The 26411-nt window shown below is 44.1% G+C and overlaps 1 protein-coding gene across 1 annotated transcript in view; it reads left to right on the forward strand.

Annotated features, from left to right (window-relative positions):
* The window catches only part of NDST4 (N-deacetylase and N-sulfotransferase 4), a 69451-nt gene that overhangs the window by 42203 nt on the left and 837 nt on the right, over positions 1 to 26411 (forward strand). The window contains exons 5-14 of the mRNA XM_021531489.4: positions 3918 to 4103; positions 5013 to 5141; positions 16141 to 16323; positions 17202 to 17298; positions 17400 to 17523; positions 18399 to 18573; positions 19584 to 19754; positions 20859 to 20968; positions 23734 to 23836; positions 24093 to 24589. Coding sequence (XP_021387164.3) covers positions 3918 to 4103; positions 5013 to 5141; positions 16141 to 16323; positions 17202 to 17298; positions 17400 to 17523; positions 18399 to 18573; positions 19584 to 19754; positions 20859 to 20968; positions 23734 to 23836; positions 24093 to 24212 — 1398 coding nt within the window. The 3' untranslated portion in view covers positions 24213 to 24589. The remainder of the gene's footprint in view (positions 1 to 3917; positions 4104 to 5012; positions 5142 to 16140; positions 16324 to 17201; positions 17299 to 17399; positions 17524 to 18398; positions 18574 to 19583; positions 19755 to 20858; positions 20969 to 23733; positions 23837 to 24092; positions 24590 to 26411) is intronic.

The following is a 26411-nucleotide window of genomic DNA, read 5'->3' on the forward strand; positions in this document are numbered from 1 at the left end:
GCTTCTGCAAGGAAAGCTGCAGTAATTATTTGGAAGTGTGATCACATTAATTCTTCACCTAATGTGCTATTTCTTTGTTCACTTTTTTTAAACACGGCTAAGGAGGTAACAGGGTTTCCAGGAAAGGAAAACACACCATTATATCCAAGAACAATACTCAAGGTTGCTGCAGATCCTAAATAACACACAAAAGTTCTGTTTATTAAGACCTTTTGGCTCCTCTGGCTGGGAGATAAAAGCCTTGGCTCTTGTTTCACAGGGCTTTATCCACACCTCCTAACAAGGCTCTATAAAATGGGAGCTTACAATTGCAGTCTGCCTCAAACAGCTCTGTCACAGCACACAGATAGAAATCAGGTCTCTAAACAGTTCTGTACACACAGAACTAATTGCTAATTAGGTGTCTAATTGCCTTGATTTTAGTGCAGATATGGACACCTCTGTACATCTGCCTTCAAGGATTCTCTTCCACCTACACTGCTTGTGAACCAGGAGACTGCCTTTACCCAGAGCCCTCCAAATTGTTCCATCCATCCCTGAGATATTTCTCACTTCCACTGCCTAAATGGTGAGAGGAACAAACTTCCTCACATCCTGCAATAAATGTCATTGTCCCATTGCCCTGGATCTGGCAGGCAAGCAGGAGAAGTTTTGTCTGGCCAAATCCTTGTCCATGTGTACCTGAGTGACGGGCCCCAGAGCTGCACCATCCATAGCCCCATGGCCAAAGTCCTCACTGCCAGATCTCCCATCGAGCACAAGATCCTCAGCCCCAGAGGAACAAGAGACAGAGATTTTACCTGTCACAGGCTACCCAAAGCTCTGCTATCCCTATGTCATCCTATTTTTGGAAATACGGATGGTGTGTTCCAGAGCCTGCCTAAGGAAAGGCGAAATCAGAATTATTTTAATTATCAGTTGGGCTTGAGTTGATCGTGTTTTGTGGTTTGAGTTTTTTCTCTATCAGAGAATCCCAAAACCCTTCAAAGACACTAATGAACAAAATCTCAGATAAAATTTTGCAAACTGATAATTCCTCAAGTATTATTCTCCTTGTTTATAGGCAACACAATGGTACACAGAGAGGCAAAAAAAATTGCTCAAGGGGAAGTCTCTGCTAGCATATATTCCAAAAATAAAGCAAACCAAACTTTCCCTGCCATCAATAACAAGATATTCCTTCCCCCCCTTCGTACATCCTTATCTGACAAAAACAAGTAGAATGCATCTAATCTGAAGCCTGTAGCTCTTTATTCCACCCCTTGGATTGTTTGCTCGGTGATTATCTTCTGTGCTCATTTGTGAGTACAGAGCCCAGAGCACGGCAGAGACGGGGCAAAAACTGTCACTGGCTGCACAAGGCAGCTGTGAGCTGACGGGAAGAAGAAACAAAGATGTAAAACTAAACAAATCAATTGAGAACCTGTCTAGCAGCACTCCTTGGTTCCCACCTCCTGCTTCCAACCAACTGCAGATGCACATCAGCGCTTCCCCTGCCTGCGCCCCTTGAGCTGCTCAAACCACAAGTACACCAGGAGCTTTTAATACTCCAATTAAATCCCAACAATGTGAGGGCCCAGTGACCACATAGCCAAGGCAAAGCACCTACATGTGATGAAAAAGAGCCTAATTTGTCCCATTATTAATATCTGTGCTTAATGTGAGGAAGGAGAGATGCCCACTGGAGATTGCCTCTAAAAATGGGCTGTGAATGTAGGATAACATCATCCTGTGCAGCAGGATGAGATTTATTCTGCCTCACCTTTATTTTCTTCTGAAATGCTCATTTGCTGCATCACCTGCTATCAGACAGAGCCAAAAGGTTGGGCAAACTTAGCTGAGGCTGTATTTAGCTTTTTCATCTAATAAAAGCCTTCACACCTGCACCTTGACTGACTGCATGAAAAGACCTACAGCAGACATAAAATTTATTACATTAAAATTTGTGTTCTTATTTTCTCTGACAATGGCAAATCATACCTACATTCCAAACTAAACCAACAAGCACAGATTTTGAAATGAAGAAACCCAATGTACATCGTGAATGTAAAAATCAGGAAATTGTTCTTTAGAATACACAAGATAAAATGCTCAGTACAGATATTTCTCACATCTTGACACACCGGTATACTCCTTTAACACATGAGTTTTCACTCCCAAAGTAAGTTTAATAACAAAATGAGAGGAAAAGGAGAAAAGTGCAACAGAAAATCACTAAAAGGGGTCACACAGCATTTATTCTTCCCAGATAAACTGCAAATAAAACTGCCCAAAGAAAAGACAATTATTTGATAGATGTTTCTTCTTAACTCCTCACTGGCTATCTGGGTACCTGATGTATTTCTGTGATGAACTATGTAGTGAGCAGGTTTTATTCAGAGGCTAACTTGTGTTTTATGTTGAGAACTCCTGAAAAACTGCTTGATTTTATTTGTGAATGACACATCACCATTTCAGCATTCTGTTGCTATGGCAATTCCAGCATCAAAGAGTAAGGAGATAAACAGGATCTTACACATGTTCATCCAGATCCCTGCTTTGGGATATGTCATCCAGAGCAGTGTTCATTGTCAACCCCAGGACACATTTGCCTTACATCTATGTTTCTGTGTACTCCCTACCCCACATTTGAAGGTTTGCACATAAAAGCTGAGACAGGATACAGCTGTTTGACAGTCTGAGCATCGCAGACCTCTTGGGCATGGCAATAAATTTCTACCTTTAAAGAACTTTTCTGATACAGCTTTTTCCTTTTTACATGTCCATAGCAAAAAAAAAAAAAAGAAAAAAAAAGAGGACAGGGTGATTTACCATCTGTCATTATAGAGCTATGCCCCATTCCACCCTTAAACTGACTCATGCCTCTCAAGTAGGTAACAGCATTAATAAACTGAAATTACATTTTGTTCTCAGTAAATTACCAAATAGAGAGTTTGGGTTTCTCTTTTACAGGATCAATCAGTAACCTGAGGTCTTTTCTAGAAGGAGTGGATCATTTAAAATGGTTGCATTGTGTGATGTAGGAATGAGTGTTCCCTACAGATTTAACTTAATTTTTGCCAATGAATCAAAACCTTTTCTTTGTTAAGTACTTGAGGATGCCCAGCAGAACCTGCTGTTCCTGGAATTAAAGTAATCAATGGATAATATGAGCAAGAGGAAGGATAAAAAACCCATAAAATAATCATCTCATATTTTAGCCATTTCCCTCTGCACATTAGTTTAAAAGGAGTAGAAAAGAGCTGACGTGTCCAGTAGTACTGGGAACAAGATGAATTTGTGTCTTTGGAAGAGATATGCAAGATAACCTATAGATTATATGATGAAGATGCACATATTTCCATATGGAAATGGAGCTAAATATAAATATTTATAAAACATTCAAGTAGTCCAAGCTATTTTTTGCTACCACCTTACTACCATGGAGAAAAATAAGGAGGTTCAGAAGACACGCAGGATATTTATTTAGTAAACTCCTATGCCAGAACTAGGAAACAAAATCCCATGCATGTCACCGCAACATGTTTTTTTTTCCATCTGTTTACTAGCTTAGTAAATAAGTTAGTAAAGCTTATTTAAAGGCAGTCTAGTGAACCACCTGATTTACTAGCTAAGTACATAAGGTGGTTCACTAGACCGCCTGTAAAAAGAAGCAGACAGGTAGGAGGCATATCAAAATACGTGCAATATGTAACGGAACGGGAGCAAATCTGTTCCATGCAACAGCAGTGGAACACAATCCAGGAGGATTACTGGATAATTCCAGCTCCCTCCACCTGCCCTCATTTCCAGCTCGTGCCACGGTAGGTACAACTCTGGGGACGGCAGCGTCTCCACTGCTGTGTGCAGCTTGGAGCGGTGCCACGGGGGGGTTTTCCGTGTGTCCCTAACCGTGTCCATCCCTGTGGCGCCTGCAGGAGCACGGCATCCCCACGGGCATGGGCTACGCGGTGGCTCCGCACCACTCCGGGGTGTACCCGGTGCACGTGCAGCTCTACGAGGCCTGGAAGAAGGTGTGGCACATCCGCGTCACCAGCACCGAAGAGTACCCGCACCTGAAGCCCGCACGGTACAGACGGGGCTTCATCCACAATGGCATCATGGTACACTGCATTTCCATGTTCATAGAATTCTGCTGCACGGGCCCCCACGGGGCACTGCTTTGACCGGAGGCCTCGGCTTTGCCGGCATCCTTAACATTCGCCGGGATCCAGCGGCTTCCGGCCTGCCCGAAAAGCGCATTTGTCAGTGGTGTGAGGGGGGAAAGCAAGGCACAGACTCGGGCAACTGCAGAAATATTCCTCAGAAACAGAATGTGTTTGTGGCCCCGTCAAAATGGGCCACTCCGTGAAATCATTAAAGCGCCTAAGACCTCTGTTCCCAGCTCTGCTTCATCTTTATGCATGAAGGGATTAGAAATCCATCACCTGGGAAGGTGAACAGGTGGAAGTAATCTCCTTCAGCACTTCTGCAAGGCTGAACTTTCAGCTCTGTTCCTCAAATTCCCAGAGGCAGGACTGGGCCACCTGCCTGTCTCTTACCCCCTGTGCACGTGTGCCAGGGGAGAGAAAGCTCCTCTCATGCACTTAAAAGTGCACAGAGGACAGGAAAACTTAGCAAGCCCCTTGGCCTGTCCTACTAGCCAGCTGCAAACCTCTAGGTTGGGTGTGCTAATGTGAACTGACAAATATTCCAAGGGATGGTTTAAAGTCCCAAAAGCTAATCTGAATATTGCTTGTTCATACCAAGTCCAAATTGTGATCCCCTAAACAAGGCAGAGGGAGTGTCTCAAAACCAAATTCCTGCAGAGTCCAATGGCTGCTGGAACAGACTCAAAATCAGCAGTGTTTTTACACGTGTACTCAAATGCTCTACTAAATGCAGGTTTTGGTTGTTGTTTTAGCTGTGTAAAAAAATATAAAATATTGAATTGAATCAATGGAAACAAAAGTCCTTCCCCAGGTCGGTTATGGCACTGCAATACCTGTAAGCTGCTGTTCCTCTGTTCCCAGGTGCTCCCTCGACAGACCTGTGGCCTTTTCACTCACACTATTTTTTACAAGGAATATCCTGGTGGTCCTCAGGAGCTGGACAAAAGTATCCGAGGAGGTGAACTGTTCCTCACCATTCTCCTGAACCCCGTAGGTACCTTCTTTTGCTGCTTTTTTGGATGTGCTGATTCACAGGGGGGAGGGAGGGAGGGAAGGAGGTCAGGTTGGGAAATCAAAACCAGGACCCTTTGTTCAGAGGTAACAAGCAGTTCAAGAAGAAAGGAGAAAAATGTCTTCTGCCAATTTCCAGCTACAACTATATGTGCAACAATTTCCTGGGAATTGCATTAATCCCAGCTCCTTATTCCAGCCTGAAGCCAGGTCCCCCTGAGAGACACGTCTGAAGTTGAAACTAACCCATGAGGGTAGAAAAACCTCCTCTTGTTCTTTTTTCCCCTTTTTGCCATGAGCTTGGCTCCTCAGGCACTCTTCATACAACTCAAAGGAAACCCCAGGCCTCAGACCTGATATCATTCCTCCACCACCAGCTCCTAAAAATGGTTTTGAGCTGCTAAAAAACTGCCTGGTACCATTTAAGACAGGAGCCTAGAGGTGCAAGGGAAAGAGCCAAAACTCCCCATAAAAAATTATTTTTTCTTGACATTGTCTTCCCTCCTTCCATTTCCACCCAAACAAGCAGCACAAGGCACAAGATGAATGTCCCTTGTCTTGCCAGGTGGCCTCATTTGCAGTGAATTTAAACTACAGCACTCATTGAGTCCTCTGCAGAGCTAAAGAACCTTCAGGTGGAGCTGACTCTCAAATCCAGGTCACTTTTATTTAGAGACCTCAATATAGATTTTTGGTGGTGTTATACAGTTAGATGCTTGTAAGTGAACATTTTGGCTTGGTAAGTAAGTCGGCGTCCGAGTCTGATTCAATGGTCTTAGAGACATGGAACATTTCTATCAGGAATTTTTCTATACCATAGACATGATACCTGATTTGAGAATAAAACAGATCCCTCTTCTTGATCCTGTCTCCCCATTTACTTGCAATTCTCTCAAGCTGGCTTTTCTTCCCATACTTTCCTGAAGTGTAGCTTGGAATTCACACTGAGCTTTATCCCACTTGGATGAATAGCTGTGCATTTCTCACTCATGGGAAGATTTCCTCAGATTTGGGCAGTGCAGCAGCCTGCAGCAGAGCATGTAGAGCTCCTAACCCCACAAGCAATGCTTAGAACAGTCCAAATTTCTCAGCCAATCTGTGCTCCAGTAACTTGAGAATGCCCTAGATATTGGTGGTGGTATTTGAAAAAAACTGCAATGATCAACTTTTGATTAAACAGGTTTTCAAGAGGTTTATATAAACTCTGTCCCTTCCTCAAGTCATGGTTAGCAATTTCAGCAAATGTATTACAAACACATATTAAGCTCAAATACCAAAAATGTTTGTGCTTCCATGAAGCAATACCTCACAGACAGTTAAATTAGAAAGTGCCCAAGGGACGCTGCATTGGAATAAAATTTGCAGAGAGATTGTCAAGGGGATCATCTGATGGAATTTTTTTTTAAATGGCTTCTACTGAATACTCTGTGGCTCAGAGAGATATTTTCACTGTCTAATTTATGAACCCTAAAGATGAGTCATGTCTGGCAGAGATGATTTAGTAGTAGGCAGAGGAGGGATAAATTCCACCAAGACAGACAGAAATCAAACCAACTTCCTTGGAGTTTTAATGAGGGTTACAAGAATCCCAGGCAGACCTTTCCAGAATGCAGCTAAGGCAGCAGGCTGCTCAAGTCTGCAGTTTGGGGTGCTTACTCTCTTTGCATAAACTCTTCAAAGCAAAGCTCATTAAAGTTAGTGGGGAAGGCTCAGCAAACAGACTGGGCTTGAAATAAACCCAAACAGTCAAACTCTTTCAAAGGTATCAATCCAGCTCCCCTCTGAAGGGTTTCCTTCATTTGGAGGCTTAGAGCAATAACAAGGAGCTGCAGATGTACATATAAATGGGAAATACAAATACAGTTTGGGGCAAAAAATCAAATATTATCTTCTTGGACTTTTGCTTTACTATTTGATACAACTAAGAAAAAATTCAGTTTAAAGTTTCTTATCTCCCATGCCAGACCAAAGCTGGATATTCAGAGTTAAGTTATAATCATCTTTGATGTTATTTACTATGTGGTTTGACAAACATCAAAACCCAGTTAGACACTAAATCTTAATTAGGACAGACCTCCCAAAAGCTGTAGCATCAGCACTTGCACAGCAGCAGTGAAAAGAGAGCAGCAGAACCACCACACTCACTAGAAAGGAGAGGAAAAAAATGACACCTAAAACTTCAACCAGCCAAAATGTAAAAAAGCTTCATGAAACTGGTTTTGTGCCCAGTCTAATTTTGACAGCAAAATAAAACTTGTCCTAGTATTATGATTCCTGGGACAGCATAACTATCTCTATTAAGTGTAGTTAGATCTTAAGCCAAGAAAACACATTAATACTCAAATAAGTACATTGCTGCTCATGGTGTATCTTCAAAGACAGGAGTGGAATACCAAAGAGCATCAGACAAGAAAATCACCATGTCCTTAATGTATGTATGTCCTGAATGTAGCACCATTCAGCTATGTAAATATGTTAGAAAATTCTCTGGTTCTGATCAGTGTTGTGAAAAAATATTTAGGTTTTCTGCAGGTGTGCAGCATTCCACAGCTCCAGCAACAGAAGGAAAGTCAGACTGAAACTCGTAGAAATTTATTTTCTGTTTAAAACCATTTTCAACACCATCATGTCATTTTTTCTCTTCCTAAATCTTCCCAATTCTTTACAACTTTTTGCAGTGCTTTGAGGTGCTTTCAAAGACTTTTTTTTTTAACATTTGCTTCATTGGGTTATATAAGATGAAAAAAAACTTATGGCATTTCAAATTCAACATTTCAGTTATTTTCAGCCTTTTTAAAATTCTACCTCTCATTATTTGCTTAGCTTAATTGTGCTTTAGAATCAATTTTTCTTCTCACAGAATATGTTCTTAAAATCTCCCTTCCTCATTGCTTATTTCACCAGTCTCTGCCACATTGTTTTCCTTTTAAACCTCTTCCCATCAAATCTCCAACTATGGAGAGTAGCAAAACCAGAAGTTTTGCTACTCTCCATAGAGAAAGACAAGGTAACCAGCAGTAAAACCAGCCTGCTTTAGGGTGCCTGTTTTGTTTGGTTTTATTTTTTTTTTTTTTTGGAAGGTGAGTTTGGTGTGGAAGCTTTGGTATTTTCCAAGGCTCCCATCATCTGCTATCACAAGCAAACATGGAGGTGGAGAGAGCAAATGGGATGAACACAGCCAATCCCTGCTTTGCTTCCAAATGTAACCCATGAAAATTCAGAATTAAAGGCAAACTGTAACAAAGTCCCCAAAACTTAAATGCTTTCAGCAGCACCAAAAAAAAAAAAAAAAAAAAAAAAAGAAGAGCGGGTTTCTCATAGGAAAAGTTAGAGTCCCATTGGTGTTGAAGTTTTCCACATCCAAATGTCAGGCTCAAAACCCAGTGGATTCTCTGACTACTGCCCTTCATTCAGTCTCCCGGGAAGAGCCTGACATGTTTAATGCTTTTACAAACTGTTCTATTTATCACCTCTTGAGCATCCACAAGGTCTCCCACTATCTGTTTGATAGCTCCTCTCCTTTCCTCCCCTGCTCCACAGGCTATAAACAACAGCCATAAACATTTAACAGCCAAGATAAGCTAATAAATACAGCCCTAAATATTATTGCCTCTACAAACAACAGCGAGAGAGTCATTTCTCCTTAAAAAAACCACCTCTTTAAACAAGAGAGCTTTTTATTAAGCCAGCAAGCGACAGCACAAAAGGCACCTCAGTCGAGCACTAAAGCAAAAATCAGTGCATGGGGCTTTGAGGAGAAGCAGCAACACCCACAGGCCTGGTTGAGCAGTCAGTGACTTGGATATTTCATTTATTTGTCAATGAGATACACCTTTTCCCATTACCTGTTAACCCTGAAAAGCTTTTGGATAACCCAGAATCCTGGCACCCCTTTCCTTTCTCTCCTTGTTACACAGGAATTCGCCTGGGCTGACTCTTCCTTTCCCCTTCCTCTCACAGGGTGCTTTTACTCCATCTCCCACTGACTCCTTTCCATAGTTCCACCATAAAAATGGGCACAAGTCTTTTTTTCTCCTATTTTTATATATCTATAAGCCTCCCTACTCTAGATTTACACCTGCCTCTCCACGTAGGATCTAGAGTCAGGCATACCCTGCACAACATCCATCCCACAAACCCACCAAAGCATCACGTATTTGCAACTGACAGATCAGGTTAAAAATGGAAAAAGCAGCAGAAAAAGGGACAAGTTAAACACTTCTTCAGCCTTCTCTTCCCACTTCAATCAAACACCCCTAAGAAGCTTTAACCAGAGGTGAAACGTGGCAGATGAATTTCAGGAAGATTAGCTTTTTTTTTTTTTTTGCACAAATTTGGTTGTCAAGAGCGAAACCAGCCCTGTGATTGAAAGGTAACTTTGAACTCCCCTCAGCAGAAGCTACAGGCAGCCCATAATAATGTATATTATTATTCTAACTCCCTGGGAAGTGGCATGGGACGCTTTTAATTCTGAGGGCCACTTAAAGGCATTTCCATTTTTAAACTCTCCCCGTGACTAAAGGGCTCTTGCTCATTTCCATCCTGTTAGATCTGCATTCTCCACGTCCTGCATGTGCCACACTTGGAAGATTTTGTTCTCGTTCCCTGCTCTCTCTCATCACAGAGACAGAGGAGAATCACACGTTATTGCTTTGCAATATTAAAAGTAAATGCAGAGAGGGGTTAATTTATACCTTCCACAAGAGATTTGGGAATGTTATTATGGAACATCTTGAGTGTTGGTAATGTTTTTCTTTTTATTTGCTTTGTTTCTCTGAGCATAGTTAGAGAAAGAATAAAAAATAACCTTGGGCATTGTAGGAGATGTGCTGCAATCCTAAAGTAATTCACAGTGCAGTTCTGCTGAGGGCCCTGTGAGCTGAGCATCTCAGCACATTTTGGGGACATGAAAAAGCAGGCAGGCAACCTCCCAGTAAAAAATGTCAATATTTGTGGAGCTGCAATTACCAGGGTGCAGCCCACAGGGTCAAACGTGTCCCTCTACAACCTGACAAGAGGGAAAGGTCCATTCCACCAAATTAAAAGGGAGTTTTTTTAACGAGTTATATCAGAATTTATCTGAATGGTCATAAACACACCAAACCAACCCTGACCTTCCTCGCGTTTCTAAATCTTTTTTCCCCCTTGGTAAATCATTATTTTTCCCCCTCATCCCACATGGCTGCACAGAGCTACTACAGGGAAATATTATCCCATGGAAACTCAAGCCTTCAGCAGCATATTTAGAAACTAATTAGCTTGAAACCCAGAGCATGAGGAAAACATTTCAAGGGTAGCACATCTCCTTTCCTTCTTTCATGACATTTTCCTGCTTTATGAAAGCTGCTGCTCCACTCCACAGGTTTTGATATTTTACCAGCATTCCTCCCCAGCACGTTGGGTGATGGCAGAAATCACAGTAAATGACTGTGTGACAACAAGGGGGTACTGGGGAAGGAGGGAAAGAATTTGTTACCTTCATGCACACACAATGCAATAATTTATTCAAGTGTCAGGAGCAAGCCTTTCAGGTGAAAACAAGCTGACTCAGAACTCCCTGATTATTGAAAATGAATCCCTAATAGAAGTAAATGGCCAAGAACTAAATTTCCTCACTGTGTTCGCCATTCAAAATTAATTGGAAAGTGGCTGATTTGAGAATATTATATCCTCTAGTGAGCTGAAAATGCTGCCTTTTTTTTTTTGCTCTGAAACCAAGAGTGGAGAATTAAATTAACTCTGAGGTTTGTTTGCTCAGAGTAGGCCACCAAACTGGATTAATTAATCATCATTTATGAACACTCTATAACCCAGAGCAGTCAGAAAACTGCTAAGATAGCAACATGACAGTAGAACTGTTATAAAAACAAATGATAAATTTCCTGCATCTCCAACCTATAGCAACTTGCCAGGCATTTCTTCACAGTTAAAAAGAAAATATCCTGGTGAACACTCTTACTTAGTGTTTATAGGAGTGCTCAGAATAAATAGAATTATTTACTTGTTCTGTAACTTGGTGTGCTGTGCAGGGTTCTGGGCATCCCCAGTTCCATAAGGAATGCCAGGACTGTGTTTTCTTCCTCCACCTGGAGATTACAGTGTCATGTCAAGGATAAAAGACATAATTCTAACTGTGCTTGGAATGATGGGATGAAGCAGATCTTAATTTACCACATCTCTAAGGAGAAATGGCAGAGAAACTGTAATTTCTGGGCACTTACCCAAATTCACCATCATTTGGGCTTTTGCCTGCATGCCCCTTGACCTCTGCAGCTCTGCTTCATGTTCAGCTTGACCTAAACCAACAGCACCCAACACCACTGCAGTCTGCTTGATTTCCTTAATTTGAACTTGGGTTTGTTCTTAAGTCTGAATTCAATAGCTTTATTCCTTTTTTTAAGAGAGGGTTTATAGTCTGAGGAAGTCTTTTCAATGAGAAAACACAGATGGCAAAGAAGCAAATTCCTGTATCATGTATTTCACTAGAAAATGGAAATAACAAGAGAATTGAATTGCTGTAGACTTCTGCAAAGGCTTCCTGGAGCCCACAGATGTGAGTGGCAGCAGTGCATTTGGGCAGAATTCATTCAGCTTTGGCCACAATTAGCTGTGCTGCTGATCACTTACACAAGTGTGACAAATGAACAGCCATAAAACACCCATTCAGATTTTCCACCCTCATGCAGCTACGCACCAATTGCACAATTTCATCAGAACCAGCAATTAATTTTCTTCACAGCCTCTGAATGCATGTGCTGAGAGAAAAAAGAAACCTAAAAAACCCCAATATTTTCTACTTGCAGGCTTTGAAAAAAAACAATAGAGATATTTAACTATATTTAACTATATATTTAACTAATATTTAACTAATGGATTAGAACCTCCCAGCCTATTTTCTTTATCCAGGGCCCATGCACCTTGGGGTGTCAAAAACCTGGGGAGCAGGGGCAGTATTGGAATGTGCTCAGGATTTAGCCTTTACTTTAGAAGCAAAATTTGGAGAAATAACAGAAAAAAAATTCAATATCAAACCTAGCAACTGTATTCTCAGAAGAAAAGGAACAAGGCACAGGATTGTTCTGTCAATTCTAAGGAATTCATTTGATCCTGCCAACTAAACAATAGAAAAGCAGAAAGCGTTCCTGGGTAAACGAGAAACAATTTTGCTCTTCCAATAGGGAATTTTAAAACAACATGGAGGCTCTACAGCATTTGTACAGCTGTCCCAAGGCCACTTCCCACCACTGATGGACAGCAGCTTCCACTCCCATCCTGGGAGCACTCGAGGTGGAGAGCAGACACAATAATAAATATGGGCACAGGAAATAAAATGCCATTCAATGGTTTTATTGAATGGTTTTATTTCCCCTTCAATCAAAGACAAAAATGCTTCTGTCCAAACACTGACGCTGTTGCTTTCTTTACAGATATTATATTTGGAAAATATTTGATTATCCTGTCAAGAACATTAAAGTATAAACAGATGTGCAGAGTGGAAAGAGAGCAAAAGTTTATAAAAAAAGAAAGCGCGATTTTCAGGCATAGAAATGATTTTGCTTCAGCAGCAGAAGAGTCATGAATATGAATAGTGCTGAATTCTAGAGAAGCCATTTGTCACTATTAAAATTAGTGCTTTGTCAACACAAAAATCTCCCCCCCAGCCGCACAAAGAGCCGAATTACGGGATTCAGTACCCGGGAACGGGGTCGGGGCTGTAAATCCACAGGGACAGGCATCAGCCACCCCGCAGCGACAGCCTGGCACGGGGATGGGCACATGAAAACCCAGCAGCTCTGGGCTCCTCTGCCCTGCCAGCCCATCGACACCGCCAGAAATCCCAGGGGCTCCGGGACTCGCACTCTGTGAGTGCCATGGAAAAGCGCGGAGGAGCAGAATTCATTTCGGTGGGAGAGGAGCCAAACAGTAAACACCCAACCCATGGCCAACGCCCCAACCCAACACCCAACCCATGGCCAATGTCCCAACCCATGGCCAACGCCCCAACCCAACACCCAACCCATGGCCAATGTCCCAACCCATGGCCAACGCCCCAACCCAACACCCAACCCATGGCCAACGCCCCAACCCAACACCCAACCCATGGCCAACGCCCCAACCCAACACCCAACCCATGGCCAACGCCCCAACCCAACACCCAACCCATGGCCAACGCCCCATCCACATCCCTGCGAGAACACCACAGATCACCCCACAGCTCTGCTATGCACAAGGCCAAGCTACACCCCTTGCATTAATTCCTCCCTCCTGGCAAATGTTGTTTTAAAAAGCCGCTAAAGGTGGTCAACATCCATTTTCCTCTCAGAACAGCGGAATTCCCACACCCAGCTCCCACTCCTGGGATTTCCAGCAATGGGCCAAGCAGCAGGAGGAAAGGACCTAAAGGGAGCATTGATCCTATTTAATTATGGAATGGCTGCTAATACCTAAGTCTGCTAATGGATTTTTTCATTCCAAGTGCTTGATCAATGGATAGGGAGAGTTGCAGATATCAAGAGAAAGAAAACAGCCAATATTTAATGCCCAACACGGGATTGCCATCCTTGAGATTGTGTGGCACTTCTGCTGTGCCCTCCAGAGCCAGGTGGCTTATCTTGTCTAAAGACAAGTGCTTTTAGCTAAAGCTGTGCTAAGTTTGGCAGTTACAGAAAGAAAAAAGCTCTTTATTCTGCATTAATAGGGCTGTGCAGCCAGAGCAAGCACACAAACTGAGTACAGAATGCAGTTTCAAGGCACTGGTTTATATTCAAATCATTCTTTTAAAATACCCTTTGTTTCTTCTCTACTAGCTACTGTAGCTTTCACTTTCAATATACCACAAGCCTGCATATACAAATATGCCATACAGAGAAAACACTCTGTATCTAAATTCTGGATGTAAGTGATGTGAAATAGCCCTAGAAACAAAACCACATAGTGAAATGGTGTGATGGTCCTGCCATTAGTTTGCAGACAATCTGATATCATCCATGCTCTAAACACAAACAGTTAAAACCCATCACCTTTCATCCTCAGTGATGTGGAGGTAGATGGGAAAGAATTAAATCCCATTTTACTCCATGAATAATGCATCACATCTGGGCCTTTTTTCACTTCCAAAAGGACCAACAGAGCAACAGAAGTCAAAAAAGATGTCCAAGATCTTTTGACGCCATGAAAAGTGATTAACTGGATCTTTTAAATTGGTTTGCAGCATAATGAAACTCTTAGAATAAGCTAATACTCATCTCCTACAAGTACATTTTAACATTAAAAACAATCTCGTCCATTTTCAAGTGTAAACAAAACACAAAGAGCACAGAGACTTGCTTGCATATTTCCTTTGGTGCACTAACATTAAATGTCATTGGCAGACCCTTTAGCACTCATCAGACAAACACTCCAGAGACAAGGTGATATTCTCCAGCAACATTTCCTACTAGTGATTTTCTTTTCATCACTTTAAAACAGTTTGCAGGAAGAACTTTTCACATTTGCAGGAGTTGAACTAGCAAGGATCTGTTTGTGTTGGCTAGGGTTTATTTTGTGAGGAGGGGATGATTTATTACTTGTCTTGTAGTTTCTGGGGTAGTACATAGAGACATGCACCAAGTCCAGGGTAATTTTAAGATTCACTCTGTTTACCTCAAATACTTGGGGTCATGAAACACACAGGCACTGGAATCTACTAAATTAATCCACAGAAAAAACCAACTTGCACAGTTTCCAATCTCTGCTTAGCTGAGGCCAGAGCAGAAGAGAAGGAAAGAATAAATTACCTTTTGTGGCACCGAGTGTGCAGAATGCAAGCCCACTGCAGAAGGGCCACGAGGGACACTTCCTCCTAAGCTCCATCTGTCTCCCCTTAGGAGGAGTACTAAAAGCCTTGTTAATTATTTAACAGACTAATGGACACATTTTCAAGTGCTGGGGGCTGGTGGGTAAAGAGGCACCACCTTGGCACAGCAAAAGGGTGAGAATGGGAAGCTGGTGGCTTCTTACCCCTGATGTGCTAGGGACAAGCCTGGGACAACAGAGCAGGAACCTAGCAGAGGGAATGCTTTCTCCTCGGGTGGATCACTGCTAAAAACCTTCCTGAGACACACACAGAGGTATTTTAGGGCATATCTGACCCCACACCTCAGGCCCCAAAGGAGTGCTGTGTAAACACTGTCCCCCACACCTGGGTTGTGCAAGGCGACACTGAAACTACATCCAGCAGCCCTCCAGCACATCAATTCAATTCATTTTGAATTAAAAAACCTCAAAATTCACTGACCTGAATGTGACTCCTGCAGCAGCTTTCAAAGGAGGAAGATGCAAGTGTTCATCTACCACCACTTCACTACTTGCTTGCACATGACTTTATAAACTCCTCCCAATTCCTAATCAGCCGAATCAAGGCTCACCTGAACACAATTATCTCCCTGCAAAGCAAACCTTTTACCTGGGAACCAGGTGTCCTCACTGTTGATAGCTAATTTCTTCAGTACCCCAAACCTGCCTGCAGCTGTAATCAAATTTCACTGTCAATCCATCCCATCTCAGGCCACTGCACTGACTAAAACAGCCAAGTGAAAACATTCAGTTTGGTGCCATCTTCATAAAGTAAATAATGGCAATCTACAGGTAAAACAGCCACAAAACTGAGTTCAATCACCTCGTGGAAAGAAAATGCTGGGAAAAACGTTTGTCACATTGTTCTTATAAACTCTCTTTATCCCTCTGAAATAAATCATGAGATCTACAAGGCAGTGGCCACGTAAAGGCTGATAAAAAGAAAGACAGAAGTTATACCAGCTTTAAGGAGAAAATAAAGACAGAGATACTTAGCTGAGATACCATCCTTCACAAAGCCTGGGAGCGTTTCTGTGTCAGAATTTATTCCCCTACTTATACTCGTGCTATTCTAGGCACCGGGGGGGAGACAGCATATTGGATTTTTGGTGTGCCATGCCTGAAAGGCTCCTCTTGCCCCCAGATCAGCATTTTCATGACCCACCTGTCCAACTACGGGAACGACCGCCTGGGTCTGTACACCTTTGCCAACCTTGCCAGCTTTATCAAGAGCTCCACAAACCTGCGGCTGCAGACGCTGCCCCCCGTGCAGCTGGCTCAGAAGTACTTCCAGCTCTTCCCCGAGCAGACAGACCCCCTCTGGCAGGTAAAGTCACCTCTTCTTCCTCCTCCAGCTGCAATCTGCTCGGTGCAACAAGCATCTTTTCCTCTGCAAAGCCTTCTTCAAGCATGGGAATGTGAGCTTAACACTAATTTAATGGTTACACATACCTGCCTCTTCTCTTCTGTGAGCCACACCGAGCTTTTGGCTATGCAGGCATAAATCCAGGGGGGCACCAAGGAAACTTGTGCAGTTATTTAGGTCTTACACTGGCAAAAAGGTGCAGAAAATTTGCCCTATTATTTTTGGCCCAGCTACAAAAGAAGTATAAATCTATAATATTTCCACTGCAGCAATTCCCTTCAGCTGATGATTTTCTCCATCATATTTTGTTACTTTTATTCACCAGCAAAGTGTATCCTTTGTTACCTATGCAAAAACAGTATCTGTATGATAACTGCTTTGAAGAGCAGCCAGCCCCAACCTCTTCTGCAGGGCCTTTTGTTCACAGGTTTTTATTTTGCATTCAGAGGTAGTAGAAAGATAAGGAGATGAATAATATCCCACATTTCTATTTTGTCCTTCCCTTTTGCATTCTCACGTAAATTAAAATTGGCACTAAGCCCCATGCATCCGAAACCATTCTGACAGCTCAAAAAGTAATGCCTCAAAGATATTCAGAGGTTTCCATTTGAACCTCAAATGGAAACATGATTAAATCAATGTTTCAATGTTTTTTTTTCTCCCTCTTTTTCTTTTCTGCTAATGATTGAACCTTGTCCTCAGTCATTCAAAATCATTGTACGCACACTGTGGGATTTTGCTACTCAGTGTAGGGCTCTGGCATTAGTGCATAACACTGAGACCCTGCCAAGATTTGGGATCCCCCAGTGTGATGGCCACAACCACCTTTTGTCCTACAGAACCCGTGTGACGACAAGCGACACAGGGATATTTGGTCCAGAGACAAAACTTGTGACCACCTGCCCAAATTCCTGGTGATAGGACCCCAGAAAACAGGTAAGAAGCACAAGGAGAGCTTTTAAAAAGTTTATACAAAGTCAAAGGTGCCTTTTTTACTTTTTAATATTTCCTACTGGCATCTCTTTTTGTTGTCATAGGAACAACAGCCCTTTATTTATTCCTTCTGATGCATCCTTCCATTATCAGCAATCTCCCCAGTCCAAAAACTTTTGAGGAAGTTCAATTCTTCAATGGCAACAACTACCACAAGGGAATTGACTGGTAAGAAGAATGACAAAAATGAGGTGCTCATTCTTAATACATGGAAAATCACAGTGGAACAATTCCAGGAGTGGGTGTGACACTGCCTTAATCACTGGATGAATTTGTTATGCTTGGAATGATCAGATAGAAAGAGAATCTAATTGGTAATGATGGGACATTTAATCAAGCCCCTAATGTTGTTTAGATATTATGGTAAGAATTTTCTGAGTTTTCACACAAATGCACGCAAGAGGCAGTTCTGCCATGAGTTCTGTCTTCATGCTGAATGACATCTCTGTCTTGTCATAGCTGTAGCTGCACTGACTTACACTCTGTTCCTTCCAAAGTGGCTTTTCACGAAGTACGGTCCCATTTATCTCTTCACGAGAATCCATCCAATCAATTTGAAATGGAAAAGACCAGTCAAAGCCAAAATTCAAATCTTGCATTCTGAAAGCATCCAAAAGCAAAGATATGTCAGTTCCAAAATGAAGTACTTCAACAATGTTAAAATTAAACAGTTTGACATTTAAATGTTGACATTAAATGTTGACATTTTGAAGCTTTTCTCATGTTTTTTCTGCAGCTAAAACTGAACTCACTCCAAATTGGTGAAAGATATCCCTTTGACACTGAAGTCATTAGCAAAAATCCCATCCATCACAGGAAAAACTTAATTACCAGACTTCATGAGGTCTTTAGCTATTACCAGCACCACCTAAGAGCCAAGATGCATTCCCATTACTCCAGTCTGGGCTGAGCTGAAAAATTCAATTTTGCTTCTTGAGAATGATGTCTGAAAATTCACCTTCTCACCCACCATGAAATGGGAAGCACGGGGCCATGACCCTTTTGTGCTGCTGCTAATTCTGACAAGTCTCTTCCCCTCCAAGGTACATGGAATTCTTCCCCACTCCTTCCAACGTCACCACCGACCTCCTGTTTGAGAAAAGTGCCAACTATTTCCATTCTGAGGAAGCTCCCAGGAGAGCTGCTTCCCTCATCCCCAAGGCCAAGATCATCACCATCCTCATCGACCCGTCCGACCGCGCGTACTCCTGGTACCAGGTAGGGAATTCTTCGCCCCAAGGAACGCACGGTGGAGCCGGTGGCAGGGGATGAGGGCTGGCATCACTGGGAATCCATGTCCTTGAGCAAGGAATGGGAGGTATGGCACAGCCTTGGCACCCCGTGGGGGCAGGAGGGTGCTGGATGCCAGCTCTTGCAGCTGGCACCTGCGACGCCGGTGTCAGGAATGATGAAACTTCCCAGCACAGAGCTGCCACCGGCTGGAAGCAAACAGTTTAATCTCAATTACAGCTGACAGGGCAGAGAGCGAGAGCAGTGCTGCGAGCCCAGGGAGATGCACAGGGAATAGGAGCATGGCCCAGCCAGGGAATCTGAGCTCTTGATGCTGAGGGTCTGGCCCCACTTCCCTTCCCCCAGCGTGTAAGCTCAGCAATGTGTGGTGGTGCAGTGTCTCCTGAAGTTTCCAAGGAGGTAAAAAGAGCTGTGACCGGAGACAGTGGCTTTTTTCTCTCCTTAGAAACAACAAAAAAAAGCCTGTTGTTTTCCCCAGAAAACTCCAGGATGCTCTTCCTTGCCTTTTACTGAGCCCTCATCCTTCCATAACAAAATCTGCACTATTTAGAAATTCTATTTTTAGGGAAATTTACAATGAAAAGAAAACGCACGCTTGTGAAAAACGGCATAGGCAAACACATAAAGGAAACACTAAATGCAGTGTTAAAACAGACTCAGATTAATAATGCTGGAACAGGGAGAACTACATCGTTTCTGATCCTGCCAGGAAGCTCTGCAAGGAACAAAGCGCGGCCAGGGGCTGCAGTTTGCACCCGGCTAATATCTCATTGGCACCTTCCCAGCCGCCAAGGCAAAGCGATAAAACCGAGACTCCTCACTGCCCAGGGGAGCCTGGGCTGAATGCTGTCCCCACCCCGCACCCTTGGCCCTCCATCCCTCTCCTACCTGGCAGAGGTGGGGGACCTCCCGCAAGATTCGAGGCTTCGTCGCCTCTCCAGCATCCTTGCGCCAGCTATTCCCGTCTCTCCCCGCAGCACCAGCGCTCCCACGAGGACCCCGCTGCGCTCAGGTTCAACTTCTACCAAGTGATCACCTGCGGCCCCTGGGCACCGCCGCAGATCCGGGCGCTGCAGAGGCGCTGCCTGGCGCCCGGCTGGTACGCGCTGCACATCCACAGGTGGCTCTCGCACTTCCCGGCCTCGCAGGTAAGGGCCCTGCAGCCTCGCACCTTGCGGGAAACGCTTTGCCGGAAGGACTTTCTAAATTCGTGTAGAAAATGCCAGGGCTTTTCTGAAAAAGAAATGTCGTCCTGCTCCCCGCTCTGTCCCCATCATGGAAAGCTTCACGGGTCTTTGATCCTCAGATGGAATTGGCCTTTCTCAGGGCTGCAGTATAGATTCCTTCTTTCGGCCCCTCTTCCTTCAGACATTTTATTGAATTGTCTTTCATAGCCTTTGCCATGAAATATTTACCCATATGTATAGAGCTAAAGAATATTTCCATTACTGAAGAAATAATAATAACAGAATTTTCCTGAAAGGAGGCAAAGCTGAGCATTGCCTACTTCGTCAGGAAAAATAACAACAAAAAGAATTAGAAGCTCTGCCTTCTTGCAGAGATTTTTCTTTTTATACAGCCTCAGCTGTACGACAGAGAGAAGCAGGTCAATCCCATTTGAAGGAGAAGGGAGAAAATATCAGTTTGTCATTTACTTCCTTCTTTCCTCTCTGGCCTTCCTACTCTTTCATAAATGGGGAGGGAGTCCTGTCCAGAGATGCTGAGGTGGCAGCAAGGGCAGTATTGCCCTGGGAGCAAACAGGCCACATCTCCTCCTCACCCACCTCATCCCAAATTATTCCTCCAAACTTATTCCTCCTGGCAAATTCTGAGCATGCAGAGGGTGCTGAGCATCCCATGCCCTGTTCCCTGGGCTCCTCCTCTACCCTCACCTGGAGCTGCTGCCTTCTCTCCTTGAGATTTCCACAGACACATCATAAACCTCAACAATATTTTACTCCTTTCTTATCTCTTCTTCTCAGAATTGTCCGAGTACCAGGTTTGGCTTGGGAAGTTTAACTCCTGCGTTTGAGCAAGGTGCTCACACAGAGTTACAAAGTGCCCACCTATGCAAATCTAACTCAATAAAGTAAAAATCAAACCTAAAAAGGAGCTCATCCACATGAATGTTTCTAGCACTGTACAAAGTCATGTGCTAATTTAAATCCAGGTTGTCACAGAAGTGAAATAATGCCGTTTTTTTGATTAACCATAGTCCTGTTTCTAAATCGGTGCCGTATTTACCACTGCAGTTGCTCATTATTGATGGACAGCAGCTGAGAAGTGACCCTGCTACTGTGATGGATGAAGTGCAGAAGTTTCTGGGAGTCTCTCCTCACTACAATTACTCTGAAGCCCTAACGTGAGTGTATTCCTTTTCTTATCTGCCCTGTGGGATTCCAGGGTACATCCCCTCCCACCAGGATCCCTTCATTATTAATTACATACAACACATCAGGAGAACAATAACTTCGAGAAGCTTGGAGCTCTCTTCCATCAGTCTCCAGGAGCTGAAGCCTGGAGTGTCACTGTGGAAAGTTTGGATTTATCATTGCAAAGGAGCCTGATGGCAGAGACTGGGTTAGAAGCACTCGTTCCCTAATTCCATTTTCCCCTCTGCATTTCCACGTTCCACTGAGACTCCTGCAGGGGTGGGAGTGGGCTGAATTCCCCTCTCCCCTCTTAGTCCAGCAGAAAACTGTAAGAAGCTTTTGGTCTGAGCCTCCCTGTGTGAGGAGCATCATCTCCTTACAGCCCCAGCCCTGGGATATCCATAAAATGGGAAGCCCCTGAGCCAGCACATGGAGTGGGAAGCAGCAAAGTTTCTGCTTCACCTTCCCTGCAGGCTGGTCCTGAGGGAAACACAACCACAGATTTTGCAGCTGCCCCACGCTGCTCCTCTTTGCTTGCAATTACCATTTAATGTTTCCTCTCCTGGCAGGGTTCAGCTTATTTATATCCAAGGTTCAAAGTAAGACTTCAGTGCTTAAGGAAGTTGCTCTGCCAAAAGCTTTTTCTAGAGGAAGAATTTTGGGTTTCAGAACGCAATTTTTTAAGGCAATGGTTTCCAAAGAGGATGGAGGGGAGGAGAAGTCTGATCACAGAGCTGAGCTATTGATGTTTGAACAACTCACAACTGCACATCTGCAGTGCCTTCTGCTGGGTTTTTAAAATCCACACCCACAGACATACATCTTCCGTGCTGGAACTAAATTAAAGTCAGTGGAGTCGCACAGCAGAAAGAAATTTGGCCTTTCATACTGGTTTGGACAGGAAAAATGGATTGTAAACAGATCCATAAAATTATGCACTCCCTGTTTAGAGGCAATGCAGGAATGCAAATGTGCTGTGGAAGCACACACTTCTGCACAGATTTGGGATGGAAGGGGAAAATGCATTAAAGTGTGTAGCTGCTTTCTGGAAGGGCTTGTCAAAGGGGAAAAGATTGCATAGTCCCTAGTCATTACTGCCTAATTGCACGCCACACATTTTTAAAGGTGTCAGGAAGCAGCCTAAGGACCCAGACCTGTGAACAGCACTGAGCAACAAGTCCATCACCCTGAGTGAAATTGTGTGAAAGTCTTGCAGGAGAGTAAAATCAACCCAGGCAGACGGGAGCCATGGGAGGGGAGCAGAGGGGACACAGAGGCAGGGCCTGAGGATGACACAAGATGAGAGTGTGCTTAGGAAAATGTTCTCCCTTGGAGGGCTGCTACATTCTGTCAGAGGATGAAAGAAAGATCCTCATGGTGGCATTGCTTGGCTCTGCCCTCGCAGGCATTCCCTGCCTCCGGCATCAGGCACCTCCTTCCCAAAACCCTGCCTCTCCCCCAGGCTTACTCTGCAGGGAAGGGAAGATAACCAGGCCTCCAAAGATTTCTGCTGACAGCTCTAAAATGCTCCCCTGTAGCTTTAGCCTTAGGGCTATCACTATTTTTAAATACTTCCACTGTGCCCAATTACGTTTACAGAAGCCCTGAGAGTTCTGTGATTTCTGAACGCAGAGAGTTGAATTCAGCCCGAACTGTCTCACCCTCTATTCCCCTTCCCAAATCTGCACATCCTTTTCATAATGTTCAATAAGCTCCTTCTGAGGCAGAAAGATTGTTTGGGGCATAGTTTTGCAGATTCCCTTTTACCCAGCACACGATACCGCTGCCCCTCTTGGGAAATTAATGCAGGGCAGCTAAAGCACTTCATCATGCAAGGAGCAGATGGGAAAGGCCAAAGCAGAAATGAATCTATCATCAATATACCCATTTAATCAATGATTTATTTGTTTTTAATTGACACAGCTACAGAGACAATTTAGGAAACAAAGGTCAGGCTGCATTAATAGGCTGGGCAAGAAAAAGCCCATGAAGAAGGTTCACCCTTCCACTGAAATCCACCCACTTCTGTACGGCAGCAAATTGCAGGTAGCATCCGTGTCGCAGGGACAGAGCAGGGGCAGAAAGGTGGTGTGTAACTAATTAACTCTGTGTCCCAGCCAATTATCCTTCATCCTTCTCAAACATCTGCTGAGCAGCAGGAATGTGCAGCCTTTGGATGTTTTATGCCTGCTGCAAGTCCCACAGCAGTAAATTCCAAACCCAGCGCTGCGTGCCGTTCGTTCCTCAGCGAGTGCGAGTTTCCAAGCCTCAGTCTAAACCTCTTCTATCTCTGCATTTCAGACATCACAATCAAACTGCATGTTTCAGATAAGGCTGCTAAGACAGTGTTTATGCCACAATGCCATCCTAAGAACGAAAATGGCATTTAGATGCAGTGATAGGGAGCAGCCAGCTTCTTCTTCAGGAGGGTTAAAATCATCAGCACCCAGCCAGCGCTTCCTTAGGAGACCTGCACATCACCCTGTGTGCTGGACAAGGACAGCAAAAATTAGCCAGTGCACATAGAGCACAGTGGGGAAAAATTCCTGCCTTTAAGCACTTCCAAGGCAGATTTGTGGGGAAAAATGAATCCCCAGAGTTTACACAGGAGAGGAAAGCTCTTTCCCACTCTGGCCTCAGAATTCCAGTCATCTAGAGAGATGTGTGCAGCACTAATTGTGGGCTAACACTGGTGTCTCAGTAGCCAGGAGACGTTTCTGTAGCAAGGTCTTTTAAAAGATATGGTCCTCTACAGGTTTGACCCTCAGAAAGGCTTCTGGTGCCAGTTACTGGAAGGAGGGAAAACAAAGTGCCTGGGGAAAAGCAAAGGTCGGAAATACCCACCAATGGACCAAGAGGTAAGGGCTTTTTAGAAATTTATGGGAGCAGTTTTAATATTGACCCGAAATAAACGCGCTGATTTTTTAATTTTTTTTTCCTTTGCTGCATTTTCACTGGATTGATGTTTTTAAAAAAAATCAGAACCTCGAGCTTTGAAAGAGAGGGCACGGAGCTCCCCCGGTGGGAGCCCTCTGTGGCAGCAGAGCACATTCGCCTGTGGGATCGGTTTCCTTTAACGGGATCTTGGTTTGTTTTTTCCCCTTCCCCGCTCAGTCCCGAGCGTTCCTGTCGAGCTACTACCGAGAGCACAACGTGGAGCTGTCCAAGCTGCTGCACAGGCTGGGCCAGCCGCTGCCCTCCTGGCTGCGGCAGGAGCTGCAGAAGGTCCGGTAGCACCGGCGGCACCCGGCCAGGCGCATTCCTGCCCGCTCAGACCGCCCCGCTCCTCCGGCTCACTCGGCATCGTCAGGACAGGACCGCACGGACCCCGCTCTTCCCAGCGAAACCAGGCAAAGAGAACAAATAAAGAAGCTCCCAAACCCAAAGGCGACAGCTGTCGGTGGGCTGGTGCTGCCCGCGGAGCGGCCGAGCCCTTCGCCAGCTCCCAGGAAAGCGCCCCCGGCACCTCCCGCATCCCGGCCGGGGCCGCGTCCCTCCCTTGGCCGGGAAGTGCCAGAAGCTCTGTGCAGGACGGACGGACCCCGGATCGACAAATTGCACTCTGGCAGGACACGGGCAAAGGATGGGAACGTCTCTCGCTGGATTGGGAGGTTGGTCAGCGCTGGGCTTTCCCCACTTTTGTTGTCAAATCCTTTCCGATTCCATGCAGCAGTGCGCTGCTAATAGCCTAATCCTGACAGCTTGGTTTCTGTCTGCAAGGCAGCGCTGTGGCTCTGAAGCCTTCAGACACTGGGTGATCATTTAGGGTCCCAGTCTGCAAGACGATGCAGAAAAATAACTTTAATCAACTTTTAAAACGTTCTGGACACAAAACAATCTGCTGAAGCACAGACTCTTCCTGTAGACTTTTATGGAGGTGAAAGGACAAACACAGTTAGTGTATATCACATATACATGTATAACATACATATCTTCATTCCTGAATATCTACCTAGTGTATCTCTAGATCAGATACACTCGGTTTTAAATATCTCCTTTTTTGTGCCCACAAGGAAATGAAAGGGTGGTTTACCAAAAATAGGACACGAACTGTGTTTGGTTGTCAGAGCTGTGGGGGCAAAGCCAGCCAGGCTGAGCAGAAACTCCTTACTTGTCCTGTATGGAGGTCATTCCTCAGACCTGGAAGTGGTGAACACGTGTATTTGTGTTTGTAACATACAGACTCACACTCCCTTATCTTAGAGCACTGGCAACACCACAGATGACTGGAGTAATGAGAGCTTTGGATAAGTAAGGCTTGGTCAGACAAGAGTATCTAAATGGAGCATTTGATAGAATTATAGCTGTTAAAATGCATTAAAATTGGCTCAGCTTTAATTAAAAGAGGACTGCCTAACTCTTGATTAAAAGCTGAATAAACATGACATTGGTTTCAGCAGCTTTTCAAGGAGACGAGACAAACACTAGAGAATCCAGAAAAATGTTTCTTATTCTTAGCTTTTTATTTAGAAAGAGGTTTGTGTTTCCAACTCTCAGCTCTGTAATGGCACCAAGTCCTGAATATCCACTGGATATTTTCATACCTCAGTGTTATTTTTTAAGTCTGAATGGGCCTCACATTTCCAAGAGATCTCGTGTTCCGTTGAGAACTGACATTTGAATTGACTTTTTATGTGTCACAAAGATGAAATAACAGTATTTCCAAGTTTCATTCCATTCACTTGTAACAGGACCCATCAGCACAGAATTTCTCTGGACCACCGTGTGACAGAGGAGCCTTTGTGAACTGTCTGGAAATGATCTCCTTTGCTTTTTATGCCTTTTTCTATCACTGACCACATCATTGTTGGGATTCTGACAGACCAGCACAACAAAGGCAGCAAAAATGAAACAATTATTGATGGCAAGAGGGCTGTGGCTGGGAAAGATCGTGCTGGTCCTTCTTTCTTGTTTGTAAGCCAAGGGATTCTCATCCTGCAGTTTGCTGCCATTCCCCTGGAAATGAGGATTCCAGGATGTGACCCTGTGGGCCAGGCACAGGAGTCAGGGTTTGGCAGCAGAGGTGATGATGAAAGCAGGGCTTTGGCCCTCGGAAAGCTGAGCTCGTATAATTGAGGCTGTCTTTGAGCAAGAGGCAATCAGAACAGAATCCAAACCCCTCTAAATTATGCATTGACCTCTCAAGGTCTAAAATAAAGTTGCAGGATTAACTGCTCTGAGATGTTGCCTAATAAACCAAATTTCCTCTCTGATAGGGGAGCAGGTTGCCGAGACTCCCCAAAACAAATTAAAATGGCAGAATTAGAAATTCTTGGGGGAGGAAATGGTTGTGTAATGAAAGCACGGATGGGTCCAGGCCCTCTGATGTGATAATAAGGCAGTGGGGATGTGCCCTGAATACAGAATCAAGAGCTGAGTGTTTTCTCCTCTTCCTTCCCCTGCTCCCCATTTTGAGCCAGGGAGATGGGGGAT

The sequence above is a fragment of the Lonchura striata genome, chromosome 4 (assembly GCF_050655825.1).
Source record: "Lonchura striata isolate lonStrDom1 chromosome 4, ASM5065582v1, whole genome shotgun sequence".
NCBI classification, from domain to species: Eukaryota; Metazoa; Chordata; class Aves; order Passeriformes; family Estrildidae; genus Lonchura; species Lonchura striata.